The 21,784-nt window shown below is 39.1% G+C and overlaps 1 protein-coding gene across 1 annotated transcript in view; it reads right to left on the reverse strand.

Annotated features, from left to right (window-relative positions):
• Nucleotides 1–6,736: 6,736 nt before the first annotated feature.
• LOC122766696 (pyruvate carboxylase, mitochondrial-like) overlaps nt 6,737–21,784 on the reverse strand; it is a 329,387-nt gene continuing 314,339 nt past the window's right edge. Inside the window, exons 25-27 of the mRNA XM_044021770.1 lie at nt 14,046–14,186; nt 13,286–13,387; nt 6,737–9,469 (exon numbers count right to left, since the gene is read on the reverse strand). Of these exons, the coding sequence (XP_043877705.1) occupies nt 9,320–9,469; nt 13,286–13,387; nt 14,046–14,186 (393 nt within the window). The 3' untranslated portion in view covers nt 6,737–9,319. The remainder of the gene's footprint in view (nt 9,470–13,285; nt 13,388–14,045; nt 14,187–21,784) is intronic.

Raw genomic sequence — 21,784 nt, forward strand, 5'->3', positions numbered from 1 at the left:
TCCAAATGGACTCTGTTAACTTCACTAATTGTATTAATTACTGTGTTCATTGAGTGTCACTAATCAGCAGTGAACAAGAGAGTGATTGTTTTGGATAAAGCCATGCTTTAAATAGTAATTAAATTAAATGCAGCCTCTTTAAAGGGAAAAAAAAACAAGGAAGTTATTATTGTGCTAATGAGGTGACACCTGTACTCTGTGATTTGTTTTATTAATATACAACATTAGACTTGACAATAATAATTGGAGTCACATCTGTTGGGAGTATTGTCGTCATTCATTGAATTTCATCTCATTCACATTCAGGACACAGGACAGTATTAATATAGACATACCTAGTGCAATACAATGCATATTATGAAGTTATTTTGTGTGTGTGTGTGTGTGTGTTTGTATTATGTTATTGGTGAGTTAGTGTGACAGTGACATGAAACTTAATAGATACACACAAAACAATCCAAAACATGGACAAAAAGAATAGTGTTGTGACCATATATGTTGTGTTTGGCTGGTGGGTCTTGTAATTTTACCTGTGCCTGTGCAAAATCTGTTTTTGTGTGTGTCTTTAGTAATTGTTGGTTTGATGTGTTTGAGTGCTCATTATTACTATTACGCAGCAAAAGTTCAGTGACATTTTTATTTGTGTATGGTAGAAAGCAAACACTGATACTGACATAATGGCATACAATAAATGTGGAACATTTAACTCCATGGTTGCATAACAGTTGGTTGGTTGTCACCGGGATGCAGAGCTAGAGTTCAGTAGGGTGACAGCTGCAGGAAAGAAGCTTCCTCTGAACCTGCTGGCTCGGGGAGAGACCTGTAACGCCGCCCGGAGGGGAGTGGGTCGAACAGTCTGTGTGAGTGAGTGATAGGGGGCGTGGCTACAGTAGAGCGGCGGCGAAAGCCAATATTGTTTGCATTACTTATCCAAACAACATCACTGCACTTACTCGGGGCCCTAGCAAGACACCTGTCAAGTTTGAAATCAATCGGATCATTGGTTTGAGAGATATGCGAGTAACACAAACACAGACAGACAGACCTGGAATTTATAGATTATAGATTAACCATTCTTATAATATTAATGGTTAATGGTTCTCAAACTTTTTATAAATTCTGAGCTCCCAAAGTAACATCATCACCACCAACTTTAAATTACAGTGGTGTAGATAAGTCGAGCGAAGTCAGCGACAGACTTTTCACAGGAGGCTGATTTATTCTCAATAATGGATGGATGAAGATCATGTGCTCTCATCATCCTCACATATACTTCAGACACTGGTATAGTGAAATTGGATTAAGATAATAAGGTGACTCTAATTATTTATTTATTTGTTTTGTTATTTGTATTATTTAATGTATTCTTTTTTTTTATTTATTTCATTTTCTATGCACTCCATTTCGATCATTCCTGGTATATACAGTAGTACAGTGTTTCCTCCAAGTACCTACCACAGTTTGAGAACCCTGTTTCTAAGCTAAGCTGAGTGTTGCATGTGCACCAATAAAACAGGTGTGGGAATATGAACAAACATTTTTGAATGTGAGCTTAGTGAAAAGCGTTTCACACCCTCTTTGCGTGCAGTGTTATCTTGTAGAAGCTGAGTGATATTTGCCACAGGTGGAGCTCAGTGGAGCTCAGTGGCTGCAAATATGAGGGTGACATCTCCCATGCTGAGCCCACATCTCGTGCTGTGACTCAACTGTAGAAAGCACGTGTGCAAGTAACTATTATATTGCAGTTTTCTTCTGTCACTCGCCTGACAGCAGGTACTGTACATGTGTGTCCGTGAGTACGAGATAAGATGAGAGTGATAGAGTCTGCTTGGACGCTTCAGTCCTTTGTTGTAAATCATCAATTCCTGCTGCCCACTGTGCAGTATTTCCCAGCAAAGGTGGAGGATGTAGCTGCAGATAAAGACATGTGATGATTGACACACTGTGTCTCTCACATGTGAGTAAAAAAAAGTAAATTGGCATCTGCCTCTTTGATCCACCCGCTGTCTTTGCCTCCTGAATCCTTAATTCCTGTCTTGGCTGCGTGTCTCAGTCTGAACCACTATGCTCTTCCTCTGCCTCTGTCGCTCTGAATCCTCCCTGTGTGTGTGTGTGTGTGTGTTTCTGCTGCTCAGCTTCCCTGTTATATTTGCTGCACTGCTTTGATTTGAGCTGGAGCGCTTTAAGTCTGCAGTATACACACACACACACACACACAGACACACTTAAAAGCCTTTGTGTGGTAAAACTTGGAACAGAGGGTGTGTGCGTGTGTGGGTTCCAGGTATTACTCGTGTTGTGTGGACCTCAGTCTGTTTTCACACTTGACTTGTCTTCCCTTGACAAAAATCAAGTCCTTATAATGTAAATGACTACAATTTAAGATGTGTTTTATGTTAGGTTAAGGCAAGTCTCTTTAAGACCTTTTCTGGCATGAGCACTGTAGTAACCAGTAGTCCTCATTAGGGAGGGTAAGGGAAGTAACGGTTTCTCAATATATCTTAATATAAAACTACTCAGACTAGCATTGTAAAAACAATTAAAAGCACAGATATAATCAAACCACAAACTTTATTTCATAATAGTGCACTTGGATTGGCTCTGGAAGGTGACGTGGCTGTAGAGGAAATACCGTTGTTTGCCATTATGTATTGAAAGGACCTGAAAACTAAAGGGCAAAACTGAAGTTAGCAATTAATCTGCAAACGTCTTCATATTAAGGCAACACCATCTGGAGGTAAACACCTACACACACATCCAACCACACGAGTGAGGCAGTTGGCATCAAAATAAAACATTAAATATCAAAGTGAGCACTTGACAGGAAGTGAACTTTGTCACAAGTACGTTAACTCCTGGGAAAAATGGCTGTTGCAACCGTTATATCTAAAATCAGTGTTGATAATATTCCTTTCCCAAATACCTGCGTCAAACGTCATCATATTAGAGTTATAATTTGGGTTACTCTCAAATCTCATATGATGCAATGATTATTATCAAAGCATGAGGCTGTAGGGGATCACAAGTATTAGGGTCAAACTGAAAAATACAAGACGTCATATCACAAGAATAAAGTCATAATATTACAAGATTAAAGTTGTCATATTATAAGAATAAATATTATGGGATTAAAGTCGTAATAATACGAAATTAAAGTCGTAATAATACGAAATTAAAGTCTTCATATCACAAGAATAGTGTTGTAATATTATGAGAATAAAGTCATAATATTACGAGATTAAAGTCTTCATATTACAAGAATAAAGTCCTAATCCGATGAGAATAAAGTCATAATATTTTGAGGATAAAGTCGATTCTTGAAGATTATTCAGTTTGGCCCTAGTACTCCCTCATACTATTTGGACTTAGGAAACCACTTCCCTTTGCAGTGATTGTGTGTGCACTGACTGTCAGAGCAACAGTCACTCACCGTAGCATCAAAGAGCCTTTGACAGAGATTGAGTCAGGAGGTGAGATTGGATATGATCCATGTCATGACTACTGGTCATCATTTGATGCATTCATTAGAGAGTGAATCTGTCACACACCATTGATCTGTCCAGTTCACTGATGTGTGTGTGTGTGTGTGTGTGTGTGTTTATACAGTTTAATGCTGGACCTGAGTCTAAAAGAGAACAGAAGATGAAGATAGTTTCCAGTTTCTCACTTCTTCTCATTTAACCAACTGGAACACACTGGACACCACATCCCAAATATTGGGCGGTATGCAGCCTCCACGATGGTTGTGACACCATCACGTCTAGAGATTGAGCAGAACAGAGTGTCAGCATTAGGCAAGAAACGGGTGGGCGTTTTACTGCCCTGCGAGACCCCAACTGCTGCTTCCCCGACAGGTGGAATATTGTCCCCACAAGCAAGTCTCTGAACAGGGAGTAATGGAAAATGACTGGAGTTGGCAGTTAGTGCTAAAGAATCCCTCATTTGCAAAGTGATGTGTGTTTGATGGTGTGCTAATGTTTAATTGGGTGTTTTTGACAGTGTGATTATCAGTTTTCATGTCTGCTTTTTAAACATCTGACTATTTAATGAGCTCAGTGGTTCATTTTCAGTGATTGGAATCAATTCAATTTGACAAATTAAGCTTTATTCTCTTAGACACGAGGGGGGAAAAAAAGCATAAATATGTCCGTTTCAGTGTCAGGGTGGATCAAGAACTTGGTTGTGCTGATTGACAAGATGCTTAGAGGCTGTGACAGTGGAGTCCATCCCATCTGTCTGAGACACAGTGCCTGTCCCTCATGTCTTTTCCTCTTTATTCAGGCAGGATTACAGCAGAGAAAGCAGCTAAGCAAGCAGTTAAGGGATTATTGAACAGCAGCAAAGGGATTAAAAAGGAAAGTTGCACCTCATCAGGGCAGTGGACCTCCACAGTCCATGTAGGAGACGAGACATTAGTTTCCTTGGCCTGTAACTGTAGCTCTGCCATAATGCCAGAGCTTCTTCAGCAGGTGTTTGACACTCAGTCCTCCTACTCCTCAGTGTTTTTTTTTTTGCTTTTCCTTTGGTCACTGCCAAAGTGGACAAAGGAATAAGCAAAGAAAAGCTTATTTACAGATGAGAGCCAGGACTTACTAGTTTGCCTTGAAATCTTTATGAGAAACTTAGTCTGTGACCCAGAGGAATGGAAACGTTTGCTTCTCTTGTGAAGGTGAGACCTCATCAGAGCAGGTCGTTGACACATTCTGAAGCTCAGTGTCATGTTAGGAAAGAAAAAGACAGATCCTGGTCTTATTTCAGCAGAGGCCAAATGTTGACACAGACCAGTGACGCTTCCATCTGAGCTCAGTGGATGTTGAATTTGATTCTTCTTATTCTAGCATCGTAGCTTTAGCTGCGAGGTGACATAATAGTTCTTCTTGCTGGCGTTACTTTAACATATCTACGTTCACAGTGACAGTGCAAATATTACTGTGACAATGTGTGATATATTTATGTAAGATTTTAAACATGTTACATACTTCATTGTCCTTTCATGAGTTCTTAAACCAGTGGTTGCACAATGACGATCTCTTTATGTGAATAGAGCACATGATGAACACAGCTCTTGCTAAGTTAATTATTAAGTATTCATAAAGAAAATCACCATCACACAGGAAGAAAAAAATGAAACCATTAAACCCACTCATAAGATAATTGAGCCTCATTTTGAAAACCAATTGCTGTTTCTGTTGCTTTAAAGAAAGTGAAGAGTGTGATGCACTTTCAAGTTTTGTCCCACACATCAAAAGATGGAATTAATAAACGTTTGCAACAATCCAATTTTCTTTCATTATGACTTCATATCTCTGTTGCTATGGGAACAGAGTAATCTGTTACTGTGGATTAGTGTGCCTTTCATTATTGTGATCATCAGTGCTGCATAAACATTCAACAAGATCAAAATGATTTCTATGACCACCAGAGGCCTCATTATGAGAGGAGTGAAAATGTCCAGTCACTGATGCTCCGTGTGACAGCATGTGACTGTGACAGGAAAGAATTATTAGATGTGACTTTTAATAAAAAAAAAAAAAGAAAAAATAGCCTTGATTCAAAAACTTAAAGGGCAAAAGAAATAGGAGAGAGACAATTTCTCATAAATCTAACTGAGCTGAGGCTCTGGCGAGGTTGTCTTTTGAGGAGGAGAGTGTGACGTTTTCTGTTTTTGTTTGAAAAGTTGGAACATTCATTATTTTTGACTGAAAGCACAAGCTGATGGAAATATGCTGCGATTAGTGAAAAAACAATCAACTCCACCCAAATCAGATACAAGCAGGCGCTGCTTTATTACATTAGCCTCCACTTGTGTCGTTGTTTCTGGTGATGTCGGCTATTATCAAGGTCATAGCGTTTTCACTTCTCTCTTCACATCGTCTAATTAGATTGTGTTACCGTTTGATGCAGTCCACATCCAACTATATCACGTCGTTCCTTCAGCCTGGTCCAGTTAACTAGTTAAACAGGTTAATTAATAGTGATGAGCAGCCTTCCCTCCCAGTGCCCATGAGCTTAGTCAATCCCCCCGCTGATCAGAATGCAACATTGTTAGTGGCAGCTGATCAATAATGCCGGTTGAGCAGTAGACGTGATTGATTTCCTGTCGTTAATCAGTACTAAATCAGAGGTACGAACCTGTTGAGGAGACAGCAGAGTGTCGGTGCACGCTGATATCCAGCCACACAGGAATGAACTTGTTTGGAAAGAACCAGGACGAGAAAATCCTTCAAAATTATCCAAAGACTGTCTGGCACAAACAATCCAGTGTTATCCTCCTAATAAATCAAGTAATCTTTGTGAGTGGGTGTAGCTCTGAGGGTTGTGTGTGATAAGTGCAGCGTTGAGTCCACAACCCTAACCTTGATTTGTGAGTGAGTAAATGGAAAACAGCGTTTGACACCGATGGGCAAACTTATACACGTATCGTGTCAATGAAAGTGAGAACATTGTACATTTTAAATGAGTTTTGGACTGTGAGAGAGACCTTTCACTTTAGAGTTAATGTTTGAAAGGTCATTTTCAGTCATAGATATTCTGAAAGCGCTGTGATTTGATAGCACGGCCTATTATAATGCAGGACTTTCAGATGAAATGCATGTTTCGCTCTTGACAGCATTAAGCTGCTGCCTCGGCTTTGTGGCAAGGCCTTGACAACCATTCACTGAAGCTGCTCTTCACTGTTCTTCCACGCCTGCAGTTAAATAATAATGATAATAATAAAAAAACTTACACGAGTACATTCAGTTACAATTAACTTTATTTGTAAGTACAGGTGGTACACTTGTTGCTTTCATGTTTCCCTTTATGTGCTTTCCAGCTTTTAAACATCCTCAAATGTTTACCCCGAGGGCAGTAAATGAAAATGATTCGTTTTAACTATGTAGTTATTATATTCTGACAGTGGTACTAATTCTAAGGAGAGATATTTAATCTACTGGCGGTCATGTCTGCTAATATGAGAGTAAACAAACGATGTGGGTGATTTTTTTGTAAAAATACATAATGAAAACACAATTGAGACTTTGATGAGCTGATACTTCACTTTCTAACACAAACAATCGTTCGCTTTTGTGTACTTTTTCCTTTACATTTACTAGTAGTACACTGTCATAAGCACAATTATTGGAATCACTGCTAGAGAAAAAAAATTGCAATACAGTTAACATTATTGCATGAGATGGTACCGACATCTTACATGTGCAAATTTACACTCTGGAGCGAGAGAAAGATGGAGAGGAAAAGGAGATGAAAAGCAGATACATGGTTCAACAGCTTCACTAAAGCATTCATTCATTCATTCATTCATACCCTCCCACCACTTTGAAAAGACTCACACAGAGTGATACAGTTAGGAGGTACAGTGAGGCATGGCGGTGGGCAGTGTTGTAATTAACTATGGTGTTGCTGCTCAGTATTGACGTGTGGTTCAGAGGGGGACACATTCTCAGAGGTAATGGTGCAAAGCGCTGCAGTCGAGCACAAGCCGACTGCAGCACAGATCAATGCGCTCTGTCCGAGTTGCGAGGACGTTTTTTTGGGAAAGTTAGCCGTCGTCTTCTCCGGGTTGATTACGTTCAGCGCTCAGTTTGGCAGAGATCGCTCTCAGGCTCAAGCACGTCCTGTAGTTAAAAGTTGCGCTGCTGACATTAGAGGAGTCTAATCTTCTCTGGGTTTAATTTCAGTGTTCAGCAATATCACCTGACAACAGAATGGGGTCGTTGCTGAATTGCTATTTAATGTTTTCGATAGTGTTACTATGGAGACCAGGTTAAACCACTGTGCACTGTATTTGGCTTTAATCTAAGCAGCAGCAGTATTAGTGTGAATGATTCCACCTCTGTGTGTGTATGAATGTAATTTCTGCAGATGCGATATTATTATTATTATGGTAACTGGGTGACTTTTGTCTCAGAATTTGCTTGAAAACCCACACATTAAGACTCTCCTATCTAAACACACATTTGAGATCTAAAGCCACATGCTGCTTCTGATACTGGGAGTCTCCAGATTCTCTTATTAGTCCAGTTAATTTCACATCATTTGACAGATAATTAATTCATAAATTAATCGGCAGAGCTTCAGAAAACTAACACCACATGCCTCCATTAGACCGCCATGTAATCTCATTTATACCTGGCATTAAAATTCCCCCACAGACAGACGGACCATTCACAACGACGTCAGCCTGGTTCTAAAGAGACCCAGCGGAGCCGCTCGTCTGACAACTTTTCCAACATCACACAATTAAACCAGAGACACTTTGAAGCTGCTTCAACACTCTGCCATGATGGAGCACACAGAGCCTGCTGCTTTACCAGAGCCACCTTGATCCTGGTTTCAGATTAAGACGACCTCATTTAAACACAGATACTTTGTAAAAGTCACAAAAGTCTAATCCTGCTTCCAGTGAGACATACAGGTTCATTTGAACAATGTGAGGACAACTTGCTTCACTCAGGATTTTAGTGTGAATGGGGAAACATTTAACATCAGATCTTTACACACACATACACATATATATGTGTGTATGTATATATATAAATACCTCAGTAACAGAATACTTTTGTTCACTTGTTTATCTGCGTACATGTCAGCTGGAAATTGTGCCACTCACTTCGTTGTGCTGTTGTTTTAAAAACGTCCTCATGAACATAATTATCTTAAAGAGGTCGTTGGACAAATGATTGGGATGTTTTTTCTCCTTTCCTCCGTGTGTGCTTTGCTTTCCAAAGATAAGGTGTGATTACACATTCCCAGAATGCAGTGACTAGTGTTAGTGATCGATTATGTCTTAGTGATACGGCCTCACGTTTGTCCTCCTTTGTCTGAATCCCACCGATTATATGACGAAAAAGAGTTAGCAGTCATTAATAAACTTGACCCACTCTGTTTTAATATATTATGGCAACATCAACAGCATAGAAATAGAAAGTATAGATGTTGAGCTCTGCTAATGTCACATTTAAGACTACATTAGTAACAATAAATCACGAGTCAAATACTGTATGACATGTTTACATGTTAGAGGATCTATTGAGATATAGACTGTGTTTGGCCCTGATCACCACTTCTAGAGAAGGAAAGAGAAAGAAAAGAGATTCAGTGACTTTCATCAAATCAATTCAGGATCTTTACACCCACAGTAGAATATGTGTAGAGTTGTATTCTTTCCCCAGTGCAACCAAACAGAATATGTACAAAGTGGGCTAAGAGATCACTCTTTAAAGGGTTCTGTTCTCCACTTGTCACCGTTTTTCCAGATTCAGATTGTCTAACCTCCCCTCTCCCCTCTCCCCTCTCCCCTCTCGTCTCCTCTCACACACTACTCCTCGATTTCCAGTATCAGGTCATCTCCCTCCAGGGAGGAGTCAGGCGTGACATGAACTGCCTTAATGGTCCCAGCCAACGGGGAGTTGACCACAGTTTCCATCTTCATGGCCGAGAGGACACACAGCGGCTGACCCTTCTCCACCTGTCAGGATTATAGAGGCAGTTTACACGTTAACCAAACTCACAGTCGCACAGTTCACTGAACACGTACTGTAGGTGAAGGTGAACGGGAGTCCTCCACTTGAATAACGGAGTAACTAGAAGACTGTGAACGTATGTTAGATATGAAAGTAAAAGTGTTAGTTCATTGACCTCAGTAGTCCAGGTTTCATTTGTCTCGGTTTGCAGATTTCTGCCTCCACGACAATGAAGATGAATGAGATTTCATTTACGGATAACAGCATCCACATTACTGGATAATGTTAGGAGTTTTCTTTGGTTGAAAATGCCTCTGTGAATTGTATTCAATATCAGTTTTCAGTGCGGCGAAAGTAATCACAGTCATCTCATAACGTCAAGTATTTACATTTTAAGTTTTATATTCATTTGACCAATATTATACTGTTTGGTTTGGGCAGAAGCATCTCTCATGTGCATAACATTTGTAGATTTTTCTTTGATGAACATGTTTGTATTAATATGGAAAAAAGGTCAGTGCATAGTTATAAATGATTATTTATTATATACATTATAAATACCTATGTACATGATAAGTATATTTCATCTGCAGGTGTTTCAGCAGGGCCGGCTCTTGGCATAGGCGATATAGGCGGTCGCCTAGAGCGCCATCTGCTGGAGGGGCGCTGCGAGGCGCCCCTCCAGTTATATATAGTTTTGTGATCTCTGAGTCAAAACAGTTGATTGACCTTGAACTTTGACCTCACCACTGGCTCTGGTGTTACCAAGTGACCTTAAGTAAAAGTGCGTTTAATAATATCTCTTAGGAAATAGATTTCACTATAATGCCTACTGACTATAGACATTATGGATTCCAAAGCAGAAATAAAATGCTAGACATGTCACAGCTTGACATACTGGGCTTTTGGATGAGCACATACAAAGCCCCCATTTAACCTTCAGTGTAATGATTATTTGTATGAGATACATAACAAATGAATCTAATTTTCTATGCTCTGTGGAGTTGTCAGTGAAAAACGACCATAGTCGTATCCACATTTAAGTTTAAGTCACAGGAATGAATTACTGCTCAGACTGAAGCCCTTTATTTGGTGTAAGATGACCAAACTGTTTCAAATAAGCTTTACTGAGGTGTTTATACATTTAACAGGATAATTAGTCCAATTTATTTTATTTATAGATGTGTAAATGCATTGAAAAGTGTGCTTTTTAACATCACATGACTTGGCGTTAAACTGGAGCCAGCAATAATGTCAGCATTCACCGTAACTCTTTCAGACTCTGATGTTAAAACCAATCAATGTATTTATTACCTTTAATTGAATCAGATTCATAGAAAGGTTATAAATGGATTAAACTTGAAATCAAATGTGCTTCATAACAAGCAACTTTGACTTCGAAGCGGAGCGGTTTCCTTTTTTCATTTGACTTCAAATGTTGGATAATGAAACTAGTCGACACTTCGGTGCACTGAACTGTGCGACTTCACGCTTTTAAAACAACAACAAACTACAACACAGGCAAACAAACAGATGTGCTGATTATTGGGATCTATCTGGGTTATTTAAATAATTATTAATACAGAGAGAACATAGTTATTTTTCATTTGTTTTGTTTTTTTGTCATTTATAAGTGAAATAGACATTATTCTGTTAGCACTGATAGCAGCCAATTCTGACTTGATTAACAGGCTGCTGTCTTTCTCCCATTCAATTATAATGCAACCCTGCTCCTTTTTGTTTGGGTGAAGCAATAACGGTACCCAAGCTATGTTATTACTTCCATTACAATAGCTCCTTAATATACATTGTGAAAATGTACATTTACCTCTACAGTCTACAGTTCTTCATTCACAGTGGTGTCTCCAGCTGCATCTTTACACACACTATCATTGCCTGTTGCTCCAAATGTGTAATTGTTTTGTCACAAAAAAACAACCCACAGTAAGTAGTAGCAAGATAATTACCATGTGAACTGTTCTCGGTATTGTTTTGGTTACACATTTTCTTTGTGCTGTAAATCGAGTTGTTGGTTTTTTCCCTGTGAAAACTGTTGCAGTTGGTGAGAAAATAACCAATTGAAAGACTTATAGGGGAATTATATGGTTTTCTATTGCCATTACACTATGTAATCAGTTTTTGACACTTTTAAGGTAAAAGGTTTCAGTTTTAATCCGATTAATGTAGCGTTACAATACTTAAAGCAGATTTGTGCATATGCTATGTGATCAGATGAAGTTGAAATGAACTGCAGGGCAGAGTCCAAGTAGAATTTAGTCAGAACTTTAACCTCAGCTGCTAAGGAGCTTATATTTTCAGGATTATTAATGAAGTACTGAACAGGTTTGCACCTAATTGGGGTCACATGTCTAAGTTCCTAAATTGGCCCATAAGCATCAATGTTTTGTGGCAGAGAAAGACTCATTTTACCACAGACTCCACACACACACACACACACACACACACAACACAATCTTTTGACACTTTAGCGTTGGATCCAGTTAAAATGATGGATGCAGTTATGTTTCCTTCAGTGTCTCAGGAAATAAAGAACTGTGTGTCAAATATCATTTATGGAGTTGAGATTAGGGTCGCTGTCAAATATGAAGGACCACATGTGTCATAAAGCTTGTAAATGAAGCACATCATACATACTACTATTGTGCGATGAAAACATGCTTTTGTAAATGTGTTGACAAAGCTGTTGATCTAAGCCTGAAGTCACTCATTATTGTTGGTAACTTAACAGACAAATTAGAAAAAAACAATGAAATTCAAAAGTCTATCAAAAGTCGACTGGATTTTTCCAAATTGAATTAAGACATTTATTATTTTCCTGTCAGCTATTGAACCATTTAGCATGTCTGTAACACTTTAGACCCTGTGCTGATAAAACTAATTTAAAACGATGCAAATCAAGCAGAAACACGCTCTCCTGGCATGACATGTGCAGACAGAAATCAGTGCTCAATTTAGTTTCCAGTGTTGGACCTTTAGGGGACTGAGAAGCAAAATGTGACACGCGTTTCTAAAAAAAACCAACATTTTCTTGGCACATAAACAGTGCTGGAGAAGATATCTGCTATAGCTTTTAATTAGTCTCAGAGCCTGTGCACTTTAAAACGATGCTTATGATAAAAGTGCGCAGATATTCTGTGGAAATGGAAATCCATCCTCATGAGAATCTATTCTGCTGCGGATTTAATTGAACCACACTCACTCTATGAAATGATTTTTTAGATGTCCATAACAGATATCTCATATAATCACAATCCACCAGTCTGAACCCCAATTAAAGATTTCCATCACAGATATCTTCAACTTTGATCATGCTATTCAAAACGTAGACTATTATACAGAATATACACACTTATGCATATAAAAACTCCTTGAAGGGATGAATGCTGTTGGACGACATGTACAATAACACCTTTGGTAATTAAGTTAGTTAAGTTAGTTAGTTTTGAACTGGCGACCTTCTGGTTACGATTTCACAGTTTTACAACAGAAATCTTACCAAGAAATGTAATATTCAATTTATATCCAATTTGCATGTATCTGTTTTTTTGTTTGTTGTTAAGACGGAATGAAATTCCACAACTGGGGTACAAGACAGTTGAAGCTTTCTAACCAATCAGAGAGCTTCCTTGGTTATTTGTTGAGGGAAAAAGTAGAGGCATTTATTATCATGCAGCTGACATCATTTACATTAAATGACGCTGTGTAGAAGTATACATCTAGATCTGTCCCTTTAAACCTCCCATCTAATATGAACTGAAAAGTTGAAAAAAAAAAAAAACAGAGATGAACCATAAACTGACCTTGGATCCAACTTCCACTTTGACCTCCAGGACTTTTCCAGGCATCGGTGCTCCCACCTGACCCTTGATGGACTTCTGAGCCTTGGGGTGGAACTTCATTTCCTGGGTGGACCCACAAGTGGAGAGTTCATCTTTGTGTCTCCACGTCTTCACTTGTTCTAACAACATTTACAATGTCTAGAACTATACAGCCTACCCACACTATTTTATTCTTGTTTAGTTCAGATGCTTTTACCTTACCCAGAAATAAACACATTATCAATAAAATGAAGTTCTTGGTTTGTCTCCCTGTGCAGTTGTAAAATACTCAAATATGTGGAAAACATGTTAAAATGTTATTATGAAAATGAAAAAGTAGCTAGAAACTAAATAGAAACCACTTTCAGACATGAACTCTGAATAATCTCTGGAGAATTGGATACTGGATGGGGCCGGAGATAATGTGGGTGAGACGTGTTCTGCATGCAGGAGGGCAGACACTTCTTACAGAGATTAGACTGAAGGGAGCGGACCAGAGAATTACAAGAGCGACCTACCGGGTCATCTCTGGAGACTGTGTGGACTTCAGTGCATGTTACTGTTCCTAAAACTCACCCGTAATTACTGACTACACCATAATTACATTTGTCTCGTCTCTACCTTTAACCATCTATGTACTGGATTTACCTGCACTCACATCTACACGTCTTTTATCCTTCTAGTAACACATTCTGTCCTCCTGTCATCATCATGTCTCCTCATCCATCCCCTCCCCTTATACCTTCATGGCAACAGTGTCTTTCACCAGCACAGATCTCAGCTGTCCATTCAGCTCAAAGAAGACCTCTCTCTGACCGGCCTTGTTCAGGTCACCCAGTGCCAGTGCCTTGATGTGGAGGATCTTTCCTCTTTCCAGCTCCACCTGAGATAAAATGAAGATGACAGCGAGAAAGAGAGAGAAGGGAGGGGGAAAAAAAAGAAGAAAGAACATGAATTATATTAGAATCTTGAATCTTCCAGCTAAAGCAATAAAAACTGACTGCAGAGTCTGATGAAATTAAAAAAGTTAGTGGGGTGAGACGAGCTGAATGCGTCCTTCCCTCCATGTTTCTTTTGGTTGTGGTGACGATGATGCACTTTGTTAGCGGTAGAAATAAAGTAACTCTCCACATCACATTAGTGTCTCCCTCTCGGCTTTTATTAACTGCCCACTGCTGTCATTAATATCATTATATAGTCATAGTAGGAGAGTCACAGGTGTCAATGAGAATGAAAATGGCTGGATAACTGATTTCACTGCACTGAACAGGTTTGGTGTCATTTATCCTGTGTTTCCATCGTGGTACGGTTTGGTATGGTACAGTAAAGTACGGTTTGGAACTGAGAACACTACCTTTACTTAGTAGGTGTGGTGTGGGCTGTGTCCGATGACATGAAATGCAAAAAAAACTGAACCATTCTACTGCTTCAGTCAAGTATAAGGTTGCATTTACACTGCACGGAGCAAGTGACCCAATACTGATCCTTTCCTCCCATGAGGCACAAATCAGATATGAAAAAATGCACATGGATCAAATTCAGGCCTGATTCATATGTGGAAATAAACCAGATCTGTACATTTGCGCCAATAATCTAAGCAGAGAGAGATCAGATATTCCACTGACAATGCGACTTGTGCTTCCTCAAGAATAAGATGGTGGACGAATGTCATACATACACGTGCACACGATCTCAACCAGTGCAATAGAGGACGAGTGGACTCAACCTCTGTGACCTCTTCGGCACCATATTTGAACTGATGTCTCGTAAAAGAGAGGCAGTGTATTTAGAGGCAAGATGACAGATTAGAGGACATAAGAACATTTTACAGCCTTTAAACAAACACTGTCACAGCTGCCACCTGTAACAGTGTTGTTTCAAGACGAAGTCATTACTCGGTGTCTGTGTATCAACGACAAACAGCCTCTTTCTTCCCTCTAATCAATTCTGGTCACTGCCGCGTTTGTCTTGCTCGCCTTTCCCTCGACACTGACCATTGTACTTCCTCATTTATCTCACGCCTCTTCTCAAATCTCTCGTCTCACCAGTCACAAACTCATTTTTCTCTTTTTCCATTTGTCCAACTTTGTGTAGCTTTCTTTGTCAGTCCTCCCATGTGTCACCACTTTCTATTTGGTAGTGTTATTCTTCTACACATTTCTGGTGCCAGTCCATCTCTCATGCCAATATTAATTCACCTCATCTGTCTCTATGGGCCTCTATTTTCTTTTTTTAACCATTGTCTCACTCCTCGTCACCCTCTTCCCCCCTCTCATCCTGTTCATTTCCCACGTTGACATCACGGCTGCTGAGTCGACATTGATATTCCAGACTTAAGTCTCTGAGCAAAGACCAAAAATACACGTCGCTGCAGGTATGCATTGATCTCAGTTTCGTTCTGCCTTGCTTTCGCTGGGTGCTGACTCTTCATCTATTTCCCTTTCTCTCCACCTGGTAACAAAACCTTTCTTTGTATGCCTTTGTTTTGTCTCTGGCACTCAATCTTTATCTCCCCTCCGTTTCCTTCTCCAGCTTCCTCTTCACTGAACCTTTCAACAGCTTGTGTTTAAAAAAAATAAAAAAAATAAAATCAGGCTCCTGCCAGCTCTTTGCTAAAAAAAACAAAACAAAACTGCCTTTTTTTCCCCCCCAACTGCATAGCTTCTAAGCGACAACTGGTACCATGAAAAACTGGTACCATGAAAAAGTACACGTCTCTTTAAAGAGTTGACAAAATCTATAAACCTTTTCTAGATTAAACACACACATATGTATAGGCTGAAAATAAACATTTAAACATTGACAAACATACACCGCTTCCTTCTGCCTCACACACACTGATGTTACTGATACTTTATTTACAGTTCTCCACCTCTATGGTTTAATCCAATGAATTGCTTTTAATGTTTAGCCCAGTTCAAGGAAAAATACAGGACTTGTAAAAGATATTCTGGAGAACAGGCTGTCATGTTTTATAAGATTGTAAAGGTGAAAAGATATTCCTTATTTCCTACAACATAAGCACATGCTTACACAAAGACTCAAGCTGTTAATGCTAATCGTCGTCGTATACTGTTACAATAAGTATATAAATAAGAATTTATGGCTGTGTAGTAAAAGTATATTACTCACTGCATATACTGTAATTTAAATAAATGATAAAGTAACTGTACGACCACCGCTAATTAAACTTCATAAGACAAAACATAATGTTTTTCCCAAGGTGTAAAAAAAAAACCTATTTCACCTCCATCAGCACTTTTTTTAAAATAATTACATCTGTGGGTAGCTCCTCCAGTCCAATTGATTATAGTACTGTGGGACAAATCAACAGCACACTTATGTTCATTTTTAATTTAGGAAATGCAATTTAACTAATAACACACTTTTGTGTCTTTAAAAAACACAAATTAAACCTCAAAATGAATCTCATGTACAAGCTGCTCCAGTAAAGTCAAAGGAGCTCAAACCTTGGTTTTATCTCACTTGCTGTAATTCGCCCCTAGATTCACATCCTATATAAACATATTTAAACACATTTAAAATGAACATGACCATTGTTTTATTTTTTTGCAATTTATTCCGACCACTGCAGTGCTCCACACACCCATCTGCTGCTGAACATATTTTGAGAATGGCTGAGGTGTTAAAAACACATTTTTAACAAAGACTTTGTCCCTAAACGCCCCCAAAAACAAACTAGATAAACTGATTCTGTCAAACCACACTGCCTCCCCTCCTGCTTTCCAAAATTACGAACATGCACCATGTCACTATGATAAATCTGCTGCGTAAGCGTCTTTAGATAAAGCACAATAACCTTTTTTTTGTCGAAATCTGGATCTGCTGTCTCTGACAGAAACAAGGTTCACATCATGGCTTTCCTACTGACTCGTGTGGACTATGACAACGAAAAGTGATTCATGTTTATGTGTCTGTGCACGTTAGCGCTGACAGGGTGTGTCTGACTGTGTCCGTGTTTGTGAAAGTCCGTTCATATTTCCGTCAAACATGATTAACATCATATTGAGTCATCGGCACATGGTAGAGAGATCGATGTGCTTTCTCCTTCTGTCGGTGTTGTGTGCATGTGTGGGTGAGTGGCAGTGATGGACAGAGTTGTCACACCAGTGTAGGTGTGTTTGTCTGTGTATGAATGTGGGCTGTTTCAGCATCGTGTGCAGAAACTGTTTAGTCCAACTGAAGTTAAGAAACCACAGTGAGATCTTCAAGTCTCACCAAACACTCTGTCAAATAACACGTGTTGAATCTGCATCTTACTTTGTTGAAAAACTCAATAATACCAAACAATTCCAGTGGAAAAACTTTATATCTACTTCCAACATCAACACACAGAAAAAAAAAAGGATTTTGTGCTTGGGTTTGTTTTGATGAACATTCCCACTGTGTGCTTTGCACATTTGATGCCAAGAGCTCAAAAAAGAGCTTTTGTTTCACAGACACAGTGTTGTTAAAGTGCTGCAGAGGCAGGTGTAATGGACAGGTGCTGTATTTCGCTGCTGTCACTTCAGATTTACCACAAAATACCAAGGCTCACAGTCACAACCGCAAAGGCTTTTCCACTGTTCTTTGTTCTCCCAGAGTTTGTGCTCTGGTACAGTACCTGTGACTCCTGGGCTGCAAGGCTTTTATTATTATTAGTAGTAGTCGCAGTATTGTCATCATTATTATTCTACGATTAAAACTGAAATCATTATAATTTTTTGCTATACAAAATATCACAACTGATATTGCCAAACTTAATGGAACTGTTACAAATGTGTCCCTGGTCTCTCTCTTCTGTCTCCACCTCACCTCTCCTCCGTCCCCCCATTTTTCTTTTCACTTCACCGGGTCAAGGCAGAGTCACCGATGTGCGTGTGCCAATGCCACTGAATGCCTAGAGCTCGCTCATTGTGTGAAAAGTTGGGTTTCCTCTTCTCTCTATAACACTGGAAGGTAACCTTAAGATAATGTATGTAGCGAATTGGCACTATACAACGTTAACATTACTAATTTAAAAATCAGTGTTATTTCCTCTCCTCGGGGCTCCTCGTCACTATAGCTACTGCAATAAGCATCGCATTAGAAACAGAAGTGAGCCTTCACTGACACCTAACAGTTACCATTTCTGATGGTTCTGAGAAGAGCTGACACACCCACACTTCATTTAAAAATAATCTTTTAAAGTGGTGTAGATACAGCCTCGTCACCAACTGTGGCCTAAATGCTTCGACGTTTAATAAATACTTCTATGATACAGTCACTAGATCAACTGTCCCACATACAGTTAAAGAAAGAAAGAAAACAACTCACAGAACACTAATTGGACCAGATCTCGGGAGAAATACATATCATCATGACAACAGGGGCAACTTTGTTTATGTGGTGATGACTGACGCCTACTATGACTGAAACAGAACTGAGTGTCTCAAATTGAACAGATGTCTCACATTGAACAGATAAAGATAAACAGCAACAAAGGAGGCTAAGAAGAAAACAGCTGGAGAATGCATTTACTGGTTGTTGATATAAACTACAGTTATGAATATATCGCATTCAAGTCTAATGTAGAGTATCTTGTGGGAAATTTAAAGATTTCAGTTCCTAATTCTCTGTAAATAATACAGCAGGTAACTAGTGCTTCACATCCATGTCTCCAACTACAGTATTTAACATGCGCCTGCACCTAGTCATGGGACGATGTCAACATTTCCAGCCACGATTATCCTGACCAAAATAAGTGCGACTCATTGGTGAAAAAATGTTTGAATCTGATTTGCTAAGGTTCTTAAATGTAAACAGGCGCAGCCTTCTGTTTGTGCTTACATCACAGATATGATCCATATTTTTTTGTGAAGAATAATAAATGAAAAATGTCAAGATGCAGCTCCCCATTGTGGCACATTGGAATAAAAAAATCACAAGGACTGTATGTTAGACAGGATTTTAAGGCTCTCATGTGAAATATTACCACCACACCATTAACACTTATCCAGATAATAGAAATTTACCACCATTAACTTACTCTAAGTGTTTTATCATGATAAGCAATAATATTGTATAAATGGTGAATGGTCTGTGCTTTTAAAGCACTTTTCTAGTCTTGGTGACTATTCAAAGCTGCTTTACATTATAATTTTCAGCCATTAACATATCACCAGTTCACTCACACATTCATACCGCACATCCTCTGTATGTGCAGTGCATTTTCTATCACACATCAGCAACGTGGGGTTAAGTATCTTGCCCAGGGACACGTCGCCATTTCACTAACAGAGCCGGAAAATCAAACAATCCCCCTTCCTCATAATGACAGAAATGAGAAAATATTAAAAAGAAAAGGATGTAGAAAAACAAATGTGTGTTGGAACTAATGCTGGCAGAACGACTGTCTCAACTGAATATTTCTCCAGGTTTGTGCATGTTTTTATTCAAAAGCAAAAAATATTTTGAATATAATATTGCAAAAATTTATATTGCAAAATATTTGTCCTATTGTGTGGCTTCTAAACTTCCTCTTTCAGCTTCTCCCCCTAGGAGTCGCCATAGTGGATCATCTGCCTCCATCTTGTCCTGTCCCTTGTGTCCCCTTCTGTTACACTAACTGTCCTCATGTCTTCCTTCACAACATCCATAAACCATCTCTGTGGTCTTCCTCTTGTCCTCCTGCCTGGCGGCTCCATCTTCAACATCCTTTGTCCATTATAATCACTATCGCTCCTGTGCAATATGACCAAACCGTCGCAACCTTGACTCTCTCTCTATTTGATCTCCAAACCATTCAACCTCAGCTGTCCCTCAAATATGCTCATTTCTAATCCTGTCCATCCTGGTTACTCCCATTGAAAATCTTGGTGTCTTCAGCTCTGACATCTCCAGCTCCACCTTTTAGACAGAGCCACTGTCTCCAAGCCACTACCATGTTAATCTAAATCAGGGGTGTCAAACATACGGCCCGGGGGCCAGAACCGGCCTGCCAGAGGGTCCAATCCGGCCCACAGGATGAATTCGTTAAAATCTAAATCTCTTCCAGATACCTGTGACTAAATGTTTGTGCCTTTATAGAGCCAGTGTGCTGTGTAAATAGCACATTTAGGCACGATATTGTTGAAATTGCACTTATATTTCTCAAGAAACTTCATGTTTTGTAAAAATATCCTTCATTAAATGTAAAACAAAGGAGTTCTTGTTGTTCATAGGTTATTATGTTATTATTTTACTATTTTTAGTGGTCCGGCCCACTTGAGATCAAATTGTGCTGTATGTGGCCCCAGAACAAAAATGAGTTTGACACCCCTGATCTAAATCATCTAAACTAGACTTCAAAACAAAAAGAAGTTGACAAGAATCGCTGACCTTTTATTAACAATGTTCCCATGGGTCCTTGAAATCCTTGAAAGTTTGTGAATTTGAAAAAAAAATGTTCAAGGCCCATGAAAGCTTAGAAAATCACCCTATATGGGTGATAGAAAGTGTGAGAAAGAAGTTAAGTTGATATTTAGGTCAATGTCTCTCTTGTTGGTTACTCTTACAAGTTGCCTTCCCATCTTAAGCTGTGTCAGCACCTTTGTTCCTTGAATTTGAGGGAACTGGTCCTGGAAAGTCCTTGAATTTGAGGTCAACCAAGATGTGGGAACTGTGTGTTAATGACGCTGTTGTATAAGTTTCCTGTTTTGGTGAAAATAAACTTCAGTTGTTAACATGCCCTGGTACTTTCACAAACACTCTTCCTCCTCCACATTGATGTTACTGATCATCTTTTTTTACACTTTATTGCCTCTACATTTGAAGAAAATGGATTTGTCGCATATTTAACTTAGTTGAAGGTAAAATACAGGGATGCACCACAGAAAAAACACATAAGATGCATCATGTTATAACCTTGTTATAACATGGGAAAACCAACATTTCTACAACTGCCTTCTGTAACTCATGACACAAGCACATGTAAACACAGAGACTGAAGCTGTGTCCATACAGTGTGCACTATGTTAATACAATACTGAAGTAAGTATATACATAAATATTTTTAGTTGCGTACAATAAGAAATTTATGTAATTCAAATTAATTATAGAAGCACAACATTGTCTTTCATCACATTTCAGAACCTAAAGAAGATTTTAAAACATCTGGCATAAACAGTATGTCGGGAGAAAAATGTTTTTCATGAACACTGCAGAGTTTTGTCCTTTTTAGACACAAAGCTATCTGAGACCTACGCTGCTCGCACTCCTAAATGATCACATTTCCCGAGTCTCTCTACAGAAACAGAGAGTGCAAAATTAGCATGACCCATTTTTCTTTTTAACTTTGTTATACCCCTTATATAGGACACTGACTGAGGACAAGAGGATCATAAAGCTGTGGGTAAGAGCCAGTGTGGAGCTGAAGAAAATGGAAATAAGCCACGGACTGCCAAACATTGGCATGCAGAACCATCCTGATCCAGGTACAGAGCAATGTCCTGCACAATGCTT

This window comes from Solea senegalensis, linkage group LG3 (genome assembly GCF_019176455.1).
Source record: "Solea senegalensis isolate Sse05_10M linkage group LG3, IFAPA_SoseM_1, whole genome shotgun sequence".
In the NCBI taxonomy this organism is placed as follows: Eukaryota; Metazoa; Chordata; class Actinopteri; order Pleuronectiformes; family Soleidae; genus Solea; species Solea senegalensis.